The sequence below is a fragment of the Tiliqua scincoides genome, chromosome 2 (assembly GCF_035046505.1).
Source record: "Tiliqua scincoides isolate rTilSci1 chromosome 2, rTilSci1.hap2, whole genome shotgun sequence".
Taxonomy (NCBI): Eukaryota; Metazoa; Chordata; class Lepidosauria; order Squamata; family Scincidae; genus Tiliqua; species Tiliqua scincoides.
In genome coordinates, this window is record NC_089822.1 from 102,227,221 (window position 1) to 102,240,891 (window position 13,671).

General features: G+C 44.8%; 1 protein-coding gene across 1 annotated transcript; it reads right to left on the bottom strand.

Moving 5' to 3' along the window:
* Positions 1–3,081: 3,081 nt before the first annotated feature.
* LPAR5 (lysophosphatidic acid receptor 5) lies at positions 3,082–4,220 on the bottom strand. Its single transcript, XM_066617870.1, has one exon. The coding sequence runs from the start codon at positions 4,218–4,220 to the stop codon at positions 3,093–3,095; it is 1,128 nt and encodes a 375-aa protein (XP_066473967.1). The 3' UTR covers positions 3,082–3,092.
* Positions 4,221–13,671: the final 9,451 nt, after the last annotated feature.

A 13,671-nucleotide genomic window follows, 5' to 3' on the forward strand; every position in this document is an offset into this window, starting at 1 on the left:
TTCAACCAGCCATTGCCGTTTGTCTTTATTGATTAGCAGTCAGCCAGGTGTGGGAGGCTCTCTGGGGTTGATTCCCAGTAAGAGGGGGGGTCTGCTGCTGAAGCTACTCTGCTTCCCCCCTAAAGAGGAAACCAATTTTAAGATTCCTTCAACAGTAAAGTGCCTTATACTGCCAGAACACTATTCTAGCAGCATAAGGTCACAATAGGATTTGGCTACCTGTGTCTGCGTGTGTGCAGGCATTTATTCTTATTTTCCATTTGCAGAATAAAAAGCTTATTGAAAAAGAACATCACTAATGAAACACAAAAGTTTGGCGTTCTTTCTGTCAGATATCCACCTCACAGGCATATAAGTAGGGGGGTTGAGGGGGCCGTGGGCTCCGGGTGCCAAGCTGCAGGAGGGTGACACCACTAGTGACCAAAATAGCTAAAATCACGATCTGTAGGAAAAATACCATCATGTTATATCCCATTCGATGCATAATTTACAGCAGAATGCAATGAAAAACACCAAAGAGAAATATCTCCATTCTATCAAAAGTTATGAATAAAAAACCAAGAAAAATGCAACTATCTTATGTAAGACAAAGTACATTTCCTTAACTCAAAATGTATCAATGATACTGAGTGTTCAAAGTATTATGACACAGCATGGAACCAATAAGATGTTAGTAAAGTGACACCCTGGGTTGTGTGTGACACCACTAGTGACCAAAATTGTGGAAACCGTGGTTTTTAGGAATAGTACCATCAGGTTATATACCATTCGATGTGTAATTTACAGCAGAATGCAATGAAATAAACCACATTGAAATATCTGTTTTCTCTTAAAAGCTATAGCCAAATAACCAGAAAAGAAAAACAACTTCCTTATCCCATAAAAAGTGGATTTTCTTAACTCAAAACTGACTAATCAGTGAGTGTTCTGAGAGTTAATGAGGTGTTATTATGACATCACATGGAACCAATAAAATGTTATTATGACTCAGCTCCCTTTTCCATGTATCAGAGCTAATACTAGAACACCTATTCGGTTGTGTGAGTGTCATCAAGTTAGCCACTGGTTTTTGTTTTTTTGTTGGTTACTGATTGGTTGGGTAACCTGTACTGCTCTATAGTTAAATTAAATAAAGTTAATGGGGGTGACACCATGCGTTATCAGACCGGGTGACACCAACCCTAGTGATGCCATTGTTGGGAAGGCTGGGTGTTGTATACTGGCCTAGATGATTTTTTAAGTGGATTCAAACCCCTAGTCTATCAGTAACCATAATGGCTACATTGAACCTCCAGATGCAGGATCAGTTTGTCACTGAGTCAGGGACAGATCCAGGGTTTGTGTCTGGAGGGGGGCATGAGCACTCTTAACTTCAGAGCCCAGATCAACCAGGCAGGTAGACCTAGGCTCCCGGTTGAATTTGTGCCTCTGTGGCTGAGGTTTGCCCGGGTGGTAGACCTGGGCTCCCAACTGGACTTGTAGCCCAGATTAATTTTGTCACATGGGGGTGTCAAATGTATGGGCTCCGGGTGCCAAATGACCTTCATATATACCACTGAGCCACATTTTATTTCACTAATCAACATTTTCACACCTGAAGCAAAAAGTAAAAGTGGCAGCTCTTTCCTGTTCATGGGTTAATGACTCTTGTTTTGTTATAGAAAGGACACCATTATGAAACTATGTGAGCAACACCAGAAGGAAAGAGACTTGAATCTCCCTGCCTTTGGAGTGACTGAAATAACATTCTAACGAGATGGACTGAGTTCAACCACAAGTTGATTCAAGTGAAACACTTTATATCACTCTTTTCAGCAGATTCCAGACAAATCTGGACACCAGGTGGCAGCACAGGATTGTTGTGCTGGCTGGAGAGACCAAGCAGTGTAGAGGCTGTGCACTTCCCTAATAGGGTTACCCTCAAAATACCGCTTGTGGGATGGATGGAGCATTTATGCAGAAGCCAAATATTTTAAAGGACATACAGGGGTCTCAGGACAACTTCAGCTTCCTGATTTTAAATAATAAACACATGCAGATCTTGCTCTCTCTGTCCTGCTCAGTGTTTGGTTCACTTATCCTTGCTGTTTTGTTATCCCGTTGAAGGCAGTGAAGCAACTCTGGTATCATTTGATGAATCTATTTAAAGAGAGAATGTATTCATTTTGTTGGAAGTTAACCAATAATTTCCCTAATGGACAGGACAAGTTACAGCATGTAGAATATTCACACTACCAATTTACAAGGATTTACAAGTGGTCTCCTTGGCCCAAAAAGATGAAGGTGTTCTAATATACATTGGTCAAAAGAGCAAGGAAAGCTGGAGAACGTAAGTCTCCAGTAGGGCCAGCCCAAGACCTACTTGCACCTGTGGTGGCATGCCAAACATTGCCCCCCCCCCCCAAACTGGTGAGAAGCCAGTTTCTGTTCCTCCAATATTCTGGCCCATCACTCTCCTCCACTCTTCTGCTCTATCCCCTTAATCCTTTTCCAGTCTGGAGAGTGAGAAGAGGAGCAGGTAGACCTGGGGAATATGTGAGCAAACATATGTGGGTAGCCCCTGCCAATCTGCTGCCTGATGCAGCAGCTTCAGTTGGTCTCATGGAAGGGCTGCCTCGGATATCAAGAAAGATCCTGATGGATGGTTTGCATTTACATTATTTGAGACGTACTGCAGTCCAAAAACAAATAGATACAGAGAAAACGCTTCCATGAAACAGACCAAGGTTCAAGAATCTTAACAATCCACAACCATTCTTACAATACCCTGGCGCTGGTTTGGGTAGGGTAGGGTGTGGTAGGGTGCAGTATATAGTTGGGAGCCTGCCCAATACTGATACCATACTTTTCACTGTTCATGTGAACATGCCACAAAAGTAGAAAAACAAATATATCTAAAAGTTATGTCTGCATTTAGAAGTATGGAATCACCCTCGCTTTGCTTTGTTCTAGAAGACTTTTCCCAACCTCTTCTTTAATACTTCTGTTTTATCACATTTTTCCACCCTGTTTCCCATGCAGACCTCCTTAGCAAACAGTGTTAATAATGTCTTTTAGCTCCAAAGGTCATCAGCCTGATAATCCATCCATTCTTATATTTCAGAGTCTTCAATGGGGCTGCTCAAAAATATCTTAGGGGAAGCAAATGGCAAGGATTTCCCTTGATTCTCATGAGAAAGGATCAAGTCCTTAACTGCAAATCTTTTGGCTCCTGCTTTATTATGTACTTGGTAGGTTTTGCTTTCCATCACCCGTGCGTGAAGTGTTCCTGATTCAGAGTCCCAAGCTTGCCCCCTTCTCAGTTTTTTTAAAGTGTTTCGGAAGCCCTCGGTGTTGAAGTAATAGACCAAGGGGTCCAAAGTGCAGTTCATACTAGCCAGCAGCACTGTGACAACAAGGGCATTGCGCAATGAATCCCGCGTTGGAGCCTCAGTCTGGATCACATGGGCCTTGACCATCCCATAGACTGCCAGAATGATGTTGTAAGGCACAAAGCAGATAATGAAAATAACCAGGTTAACTACAAGCATGCGAATTGTTTTCTGCTGGCGCAGGTTTGGAGTCCCACCAGCCTGGCACAATTTTTGAAACATTCGGATTGAGCAGTATGTCACGGAGGCCAGAGGCATCAGAAAGCCAAGGATCTCTGCTAGAATGACCAGGGGGAAAAGTCCACTCTGCCACAAGCCATCACTGAAGCTTTCAAAACACAAAGTGCTGCTTTTGTTGTCTTTGGTGCAAACTGTTGGTTTGTGGACACGAGCAACTGGAACAGAGCCCATCAGGATAACTACCCAGACTACAAGACAAAGCAGCCGAGCCACTTTAGGGCGCCGGAGGTGGCGCCAACGTAGTGGATACACAATGGCAACAAAGCGGTCCAAGTTGATGCAAGTTAGGAAGAGACAGCTGCCATACATGTTGATTTGGAAGATGGAGGCAGAGACCTGGCAAAGAAAGTCTCCGAAGGGCCACTCCCCCTCGGAATAGTAGTAAATACGGAATGGCAAAGATATTGTGAAGAGGAGATCACTCACTGCCAAGTTTAACATGTAGATGCTCACCACAGACTTCAGTTTCAGGTAGCATAGGAAGATCCATAGTGCTGCAACATTGAGTAGCAAGCCTGCTGTGAAGATCAGGCTGTATCCAATCAGGTGCAGTCGGTGACTGGCGCTACGATCCTTGCACAACTCTAGAGTAACATTGGCAGCTGACATGCCTGTAATCACTGAAGGGCTTCAGTAGTGCTGCTCAGGATGCTGTAAGAAACAGAAAACAGGAGAGTTTTTCTCTCAAGGAAAAGGGATCCAGGTGAACCCCAGAGTGCTCAATGTGGTACTCATCTCTTGTTAATTCAACTGCCGACAGATAGTTGTTTCTGCATTCCTGGTCAAGGCTCTAGGCCACATGTCAAGGCTATTCTTGTTCCTGAAACAATGAGCCTGTAGGAAAATAAGAAGGGTCATTTGTAATTGTACAGCACTCACAAAGAAAATTGAGAAATGATATCACAGGGATAGGTGATAGGGAGAAAAACACATAGGGAAAGGAAGGAAAGGTCAGTAGATGACGGGAAGCATGATCACGTTGCACTTCTGTTTCTCCAGCTGCCAGTGTGTTTCTAGGTGAAATCCAAGATGTGAAATTCTAGGTGAAATTTCAAGCCCTAAAGCCTTATAGGAATTTTAAGGACCACCTTCCTATGCATGGGTTTGCCCATTTACCCCACATCAGTTTTATACCAATCTGTCATGGCTTCTTCGGAAGAATTCTGGGAACTCAGTTTGATAAGAGGACCTGGGAATTGTCTTTTATACCTGTTTCCCACCTCACCTCCAAACTACAATTCCTAAGAGAGAAGGAATGACTGTTAAAAGAAGTATAATTCTGTAAGGCAGTGGTTCCCAAGCGTTTTCTACTGGGGGCTGCGTTGTCCTACTGGGCCATTGGCCATGGCTCCCCATTAGGGCTACAATCCTATACATTGTTTAGGGTGGTGGGTTATTCACAAGGATTCCATGGTTCCCTGGCTGGTTTCCACAGCTCCCTGAGGAGCCAAAGGGTCACAGTTTAGGAACCACTGCTGTACAGTATAGATTTGCAGTAAGTGCTGCTTAATGTAGATGATAGCCCAAAGTACTGTGCAACCATGAAGCATGGTACACAGTCTGACAGCAGCAAATACTGAAAAAATACAACTGAACAACCCTGTAACAACCCTGGTGGGAAAAACAAACCAGGCATCAATCATTCATCAGTTGGTCCTGGAGAGTGTGGGGCATTGCCATAATGCAAAAGGGCACAAATCAACTTCAGGTTTGGGGAATGCTGAACAGTCAGATTTTCAAATTACTTGGATTGGGGGGGGGCATTGACTCAATTCAGACATTGTGTCAATATCACATGCTAAGCCAGTAGTACTCAAACGTTTCCGGCCAGTGGCTCCCTTGACCCCCGTGGCTCTTGGCCATGACTCCCCATCATGTTCCTGAGGGCTGGAAGTGACATCATTAAACAGGAAGCGGCCAGAAATATTAACTGTATTAATATTAATTATATTAATCATATCATTAATTAAATGCAGATCTTAAAAATATATTATTAATACACAGCAATATACATGCTTTATAAATGAACAGCTGCTGATCACTGTTGGAGACAGGATGTTGGAGTAGGTAGATTTTGTCTGGTTCAGGAAGACTCTTTTTTTTTTTAACTTTGTAAGCATACCAATATAATTTTTTATCAAATGAACTTTGTGAACAACCAGTCTGACCAACATTACGCACACACACCCCTGTGGACCCCAATTCAACTAGTCATTTCAACCATTCTCCTTGGATAGGATTGAACCCTTTATTAATTTAATGAAATTAAATTTTTCCAGCAGCTGGTAGGGAAAAATAGACCATGAAAATATATCAGAGCTGATAAGGGTTTGGTTAGGAAGCTGATTTGTCTCCTATACTAGGAGATGCACAGCTCAAGCCTATGCATGTCTACTCAGAAATAAGTCCCATTAGAGTCAATAGGGCTTACTCCCAGGAAAGTGTGGATAAGGATTGGACTGGCAATCACTTCATCAGTGATTCCCTTCACTGATAAGTATTCCCTTCAAATAGCAAGATTCATCACTTTAAAAACAGTACCCTTTTTCTGCTCCTGGCCAAATAAAGTGTGTGCTTGTCTCTCCCCTCCCCCTTTGCCAACTGCATGGAAACAACTTTAAGGGGAGGGGGAGGAAAGCTGGAAGGTTTGGAGATTGAAAGGGGGGAGTGGAAGAGGGAAGGGGTTGAAAAGAGAGGTTTCACTTTGATGAGAAGCGATCCCAGGCTGGGAACTAGGAACCAACCAGACAAGGATCAAGGAGAGCTTTGCAAACAACATGCAGCGAACACAGAAGGCGGCAGCCTCCGAGTGGAGGGAGAAGAGTGCGGGGTGGCAGCAGCCGCTCTCACAGCTGAGCAGCTGCGAGAGGGAGCAGCTGAGCAACTGTTTCTTCTGCTTTAAAAAAAAGCACAGAGATGGGCAGAAGATGAGCTCGTATTCTGCCCCGGGGTGTGACTATATCGCTGCAAGAGGACATCCCGCACCTCCCTTTTGAGTTCCTGGCGCCTCCCTAACGAGCCGTGACTCACAGTTTGAATAACACTGTAAGCCATTGCTACCAGAAGCCATAGCTGGCAATTCCACTTGAAACCACGGTTTCCGATTCCAGTTTTCTAGCCAAATGTAAACCATTGTTTGTTCATTTGGACATTATACCAAACTGTAGTTACACTTTCACAACAGAGGTTTGGTGCAATGCCTGAACTAAACTTTTGTTGAAGTGGCAGAAATAGCAAATAAACCAGTAAACTATCAGACAACATATTTTTTCAGTTGTGGCACCTTCCTTGTGGGACCCCAGGGTCAGGGAGTCTTGCTTAGCCAGTCTTTTGGTAACTAGAGAGAAGAGTTCTCTTTAGAAGAGCTTTTCTGCCCTCTTGGGGGTTGATAGCCGCAGCGATGTCCAGATTTCTTTGGAGTCTTGTTTGGCCACTTGATTGTTTTCCTTCAAAGTGCAGTTTTCAGGGACAGGACTGTTATTTGTACTGCTGTTCTCTCCCAAGAATTGATTTGGCAGCATAAAATACGCGCATATTCAAAAAAAGGCAACTTACCTGTGGGTAGCTTTTGCTTTTTCAGCTGCATAGTGGAATGTTGTGAAAGATTTGATGCTTCTATGCTCTCTTGATAAATCTTTTTTTTAAATTGGGGGGGGGGTATTCTTTTATCTTCTTGTTTGTACCATTTTCTGTTTGCTGTTGTCTGGTCATGTACTGTAAAGAAAAAGTTGAAAAAATGTTGAGAAGTCCCACAGTCTGCAAAATCTACATATGGCAGGGCTTCTGAAATTAGGGCGTTGCGACGCCCCAGCCTGAGGGCCCTGGCCGCTGCCCCCTTAAGGGACAGGGGCAAGAGGGGAGGCAGCAGCACAATCCCCAGGATCGTGTTGCTAAGGGGGGTGCAGGGACTGGCATCTACTTACCAGTCCCTGCAGCAGCCTCCTGGGAATGCGGGGAGGCCTGCGCGATCCTCTGCAGGAAGCTTAGCTTAAAAAGTAAGAGTGGAGCGACCAGACTCCACTTCCGGTTTTGTGGAGGTGGGGTGGGATCACTCCACTTTCACTTTCCCTGCAGCCCCCTTAGTGATGCAATCCTCCCCCCACCCCCACAAGAACTTACTGCGGCTCAAACTCTTCCAGAGAGTTTGGGAACCGCTGGCATATGGCATTTAGGAGGTGTCTTGATTTAATAGTGAATCCCTTTCTCCAGGGAAGTATACAATAGTAACGTGAGGGAACTGACATTTGGCTACCTAAAGCAAATCACTCAATAGCACCCCTACATCCTACTCTTCCTCTTTTAAAAAAATTAGAAGCACACCCCATTTTCCTCCTCTTTCTCTCAAATCTCCCTCCCTTCCTTCATCTCCTATTAGGAAGAGAAGAGGAAAAGTCTCATGACACCTCCCTTCCTCTGTAAGCCACCCATGGTGCCTGCCTGGGAACTGGTCCATAGTCTGCTGCCTCCAGTAACCTGCTTCACCTGGTTTCAGGGTAATGCTGCTGTGGAATCTAGAGTTCCAGAGCCAGTGCATTTTGTGCAACACTTTCACTATCAAATTAACTGACGCTGTTGCTTAAAGAGGCACTGCTAAGCAAATAGCACTTGCACCTTAGAGAATGATATTCCTAACCTGCAATCTAATACCATAATACTGCCCATACACTGATACAATGGTGATACACCATATCACTGTTTGTTATAGGCTATAACTTACGATGCTCTTTGTCCTAACTTTAAATTTACACAGTGTTATTAAAAGAAAGGTTAAAGTCCATAACACTGTCCAAATGTTCAGTGCAGAAAATTATAGCTGCCTGCACTTACTTTCACCCACCAGAAGCCACCAATGAGTGTGGAGTATTCTGGTGAGCAGAGAGTGAATCACTTGCTTCCAGGAAATGCTTTGGGAGAGGAAACTGGGCATGGCAATCCTCCCAAGATGTCTTCTTCAAGAAGAAGCCTGCCATTCTCAAGGATGAGTCACAACCTGGCTTACCCTTCTGGGTGTACTGTTCCCTTCAAGCTGTGCAGCTGCACAGTCATGCAGCTCAAAACCCAGCCAAGTCAAGCTCCACGCAGCACTGAGCGTGGTGTTCCCACGCATGCATGCAGTCCAGCAATGATATATGACACCATCACAGTGCATTCAGAAACTCTGCCAAGCTGCCAGCAAAGGTGTCCACACATTGGCACAGACCCCTTGGGGAAACAGTGCATGGGAGTAGCTCTTCCCATCATCTTCCAGCATTGCCATCTAGGAGGAGTGACAATTAGTGGTGGTCAATTACATTACAGGCTCCAACTTAATGCAAGTACAGTGCTGTGAACACATCTACATGCTCCTATAGCGCTGTTTCACACAGCACTGTTTTCCAGGAACATATCCACAGTGTTATAGAAGGTACTACTGTAGGTAAAGCATTATACCCCAAAGCTGCTTGCAGGGCAAAGTACCAGAAGTTCCTCTAGCTTTTCTCTTGGAACCGTGGGACCTGTGAACAACCTTCCAATTTTTTAAAACTAAAAATATAGCTATAGGAGGCTTCCATTTTCATCAGAGAAACATAAAGGAAAAGGACTTCTTAGCTCTTTCCCCATCTGCAATTTTGTCTACTCATAATTTGAAGTCCTTTGATGTGGAAGGTGAGATACAGATATGTTAAGAATTTATATCCACATTACTCTGCCTGAAAATGAAAAAGCAAGGGGAATTTTGAGATGAAAAAATCAGCTGGAACTTAAAGGGCTGCTAAGCAACACCTCCTTCCCCCATGCCCAGCCACGGCCTCTGATACTGCTTTTCCAAACAAAGAAAAGAAAGGAAGAAAAAACAAAGGTGACTGATCATGCCATCCTGCATATCGTCTAGTTCGGCTCTTGGCTCTAGGCCTCTAATCATGAATCTTCAGGGCATTTGCCACACTACAATCCCCAGAATTCTTTCAGAGAAGCCATACAAACAGCTATGAATCCTAAGATTAAGACTGTCGTGTGGATAGATATGCCTGAAGTCTCAAGACAAACTTTATGTCGGTTTTACCTGCTGGTAAGGCCAGTTAAACAGTTTCTTTAGAAGGTGCCTGGAGAGGTGAACTGGACTGGCTATGGAGATATAATACGTATATCCTTGTCAGTTTATTTATTGTCAGTTATTTGCCAAAATAACCTTGTCGGTTTCACTTCTCTCTGTTTTGACAGGGAATGAAATGTTAAAGCAGGAAATGAAAGCTGCACCCTCCTTACTGCAGACCAAAGACGGCATGCTTGTCAAACCTAACTTCCTTTTTCAGATGCACATAGTGGCATGCGCATGTATATACACTCACAAAATAAGACCTGTCAAAAATTAGCAACGCTATTCAAGTCTTGGGCAAAGGCAATCCTCTGACTAGTTGCAGATTACATTTCTGTTACCACTGCGTAATCACTCCTTCCTCCCAAATCTGGAATTTGACTGTTGCAAGAATCAGGGTGCTGAATGGGATGGAGTTTTGATCTGATTCAGCAGGGCTCTTGTATTCTTAGGGGACTGGGGACAGAGGGTTTTAGCTAGTGCCTCTCTGAGGCAAGCTAGAAATTCAACAACACACCCCTCGCCTTACAAATTAACCCCATAATCACAGTCCTCCCAAAGGTTTCATCTTCTACTATCAGTACAGCCAACTTTTTTTTCATTAGTCCCTGCTATTTTGCCTTTAGCAGTAGCTTGATTTACAAGCATGAGCAAAATGCTAATGTTTAGTACATAACTCAGACATCTGCACCCACTCTGTGTTGGGAATGGCAGAATAACAGGTTACACTGGCTTTTTATGGTCAGCTGGCATCCCTACAGTATCAAAGGTTTTACGATTACCATTCATCAGTACAGGCATCCCGCCCCACCTCCCTTCGTCATACCTCTCTCCTTGGGGAAGTTACAGGCCTACCAGTATCCTCCACTCAACACAGCAATGGAAGGAGTTTCGGTTCACTGGAAAAACTCACCAGCAACAAAGAGTTAGGTAACAAATCCTTCCGCATGGAGTTCTCCAGATCCATTCAAGCTACCAGTTTCCCTCACAGCACCTGACTTTCAATTTTTTCCTTTATGCATATTGTTCTTTCTTCTCTCTCACTTTTTCTCTCCATGATACAACTTGGCATTGACTAACACACATGAACTTTGGCCTGAAGAGCTGTTAAGCCATGCTAGGATCCCCATAAAATCCCGAGTGAACAAGAAGCAACATCCTTTGCTTGCAGCCTAAACCCTCTGCAGCAGGCAGTGTGACCAATAAGGAAGTGGTTACGAGGTACTTTTGCTCACTCTTCATCCCTTCTCGCTTCTTGAGATACCTGCTCTATGCTATTCATGCTGGCAAAGAGGAAGAGCGCAGAGCAAGTCAGAGAGCTTAATAATTAGCCAATATCTGTCACTTGAAGGATCAGACTCACAGTGCCAGAAGGCAATCTTGCCAGCTGGATGTGTTGCATAGCGCACGGTACAGCTGTGCTCCTGCATTTGCTCTGGTTCACTATGATCTTCCAGAAACGATTCAAGGTGTTTGTTTCAGCCTTCAAAACCACAATGCCTTGGGCTCCACATACTTCACCTACTGCTTTCTCTCCTTTGTACTGTTCCAACAGCTGGAATCAACCGAGGCTCAGAGTGATGTCAAGATGCAGAACGTTCAAATGATGACCCCCTTGGTAATAACAATGACAGCCAATGCAGTCGGTTTCTTTGAGCAAGGAGATCTCGTTCACGTTCACATTCACAGGGTGAATATGGGTCAGCCATTTTCTCTTAGCCGAACCTCACCCCTCACAGCAGAGGTGCATCCACAGGTGAGGCCTGCCGGGTGACAGGATGAGAACCACACCCATGCTAAGATGACCCAGAGGCTGTGCTGCTGTCACAACTGCTCCCCACTGCTACCTGATCAGCCATGGGCATTTGTGGCAGAGCAGTGGCAGCAGCAGGCTGTCCTTCATCTCTTAGTGATGTTTTTGAAATCCCGGCTGTCTTGTCTTCAGATGCTGAACTGGGCATTGGGGCATCTGGGGACTGTTAGAACCTGGGAGAACAAAGAGGATGGCCCATTGCTGCAGCCTGCATCCCATAACCTCCTGACAAGCCTTCCCATTGGGTGCCCAGGCAGGAAAGCTAACCCAGAACTGGGCAGTGGATGGATAAGAGTTCTCCACTACCAAGGCTGTAGTTGTGGACAGGAGGGTTGCCAACCATCCAGGATTGGCCTGGTGCCCCCAGGAATCACCTTCAATTCCCTGTTGACTATATTGGAAGCAAACCTGGAGGTGTGAACAGAGCCTCCAGGAATTTCCAATATAACATCACCCTGAGGGAAAATAAAATTTCCAGGAATAGCTTCAGTCAGAGTTGGCAACTTTAGTGAGTGATGGTATGAAGGAGGAATTGTGACTGCCTGCTTCTCAGTTCCCGGGGCCTCATAAGGCAGTAGCTTGCATGTACAGTATGTTCCAAAATATCAGAGGTCCCCTTACAATGCTTTTGCCCTAGAGCCTGCCAGAAGCAACAACTGCCACATAGTGCTGTGGTAAGGATAAAAGGGATGCAGGCCAGGACATATATGCTATCCTGGACTCTTTAGAGCAGGGGTGCCCAAACCCCGGCCCTGGGGCCACATGCAGCTCTCGAGGCCTCTCAATGTGGCCCTCAGGGAGCCCCCAGTCTCCAATGAGCCTCTGGCCCTCTGGAGATTTGTTGGAGCCCGCACTGGCCCAACACAACTGCTCTCAGCGTGAGGGCGACTGTTTGACCTCTCACGTGAGCTGTGGGATAAAGGCTCCCTCCACTGCTTGCTGTTTCATGTCTGTGATGCAGCAGAGGTAGCAAAGGAAAGGTCAGCCTTGCTTTCTGCAAGGCCTTTTATAGGCTTGAGCTATCACAAGACCTTCATTCATTCATATAAGTTCATCTTTAATATATTTATTTATGTAAACTTATGCAAATTTATTCAAATTTTAAATGTAAATTAATTCTTTTTTCCCCTGGCCCCCAACACAGTGTCAGAGAGATGATGTGGCCCTCCAGGCAAAAACTTTGGACACCCCTGCTTTAGAGGGTGGGATATAACACAGAATACTGTCCTGTTTTTGCCTGTGCCTGGTCACTTGCTCAGGTGTGTTGCCTTTCGACAGCCTGAAAGTGCCCAATGCTTGTTCCAACAGCACTAGCCACCAGTAGGATTGTGCCCAAAGGCTACAGTCATGGGGTTGGGCAAGTGGCCTTTTCCTTTAAGAGAGGTTTTAAGCTGGTTGCTAAGTAGAAGGTGAGGCTGTCCAGGTGTGGTTCATTTGTAATTTGGAATATAAAACCTGAGTGTGCGTTCAAAGCAGGGAAGGAAGCTTGGGTTAGCAGGTTTTATGCTGTAGTATGTTAGAAGGTAGTTGATGGAGTATTATGCTGCTGACTGTCCTGCAATGCTGGTAGCTCAGCAACCTTTCTATCCTGTAGATGAGCTGGCTAACTTTTCTTGTTTTGAATGCTACTGTAAATGCATGTTGCTAATGTTTATGGAGCAAAAGGGCTCCCTTAGGTACTAATCTTTTCCTGCAATAAAGTTCTTCTATTTTGAAGATTAAGTGCAATACATTTTATTGACCAAGGGATATATTTTGAAAGAACCTGGGTGTTTATGGTGTTATAAGTGGACCACATTATTCTCAAGGGTGGGTAGGTTAGGCTGTGAAGGAGGAACTGGGTTGCATCCTGCCAGGGTTTGGAATTTCCTCTAATCTCTCTCTAAGAACAGCCCTGCTGGATCAGGCCACAGGCCCATCTAGTCCAGCTTCCTGTATCTCACAGTGGCCCACCAAATTCTTCAGAGAGCACAGAAGACAATAAGAGACCCGCAGCCTGGTGCCTTCCCTTGCATCTGGCATTCTGACATAACCTATTTCTGAAATCAGGAGGTTGCACATACCCATCATGGCTTGTAACCTGTGATGGTTTTTTCCTCCGGAAATTTTTCCAATCCCCTTTTAAAGGCATCTAGTCCAGATGCCATCACCACATCCTGTGGCAAGGAGTT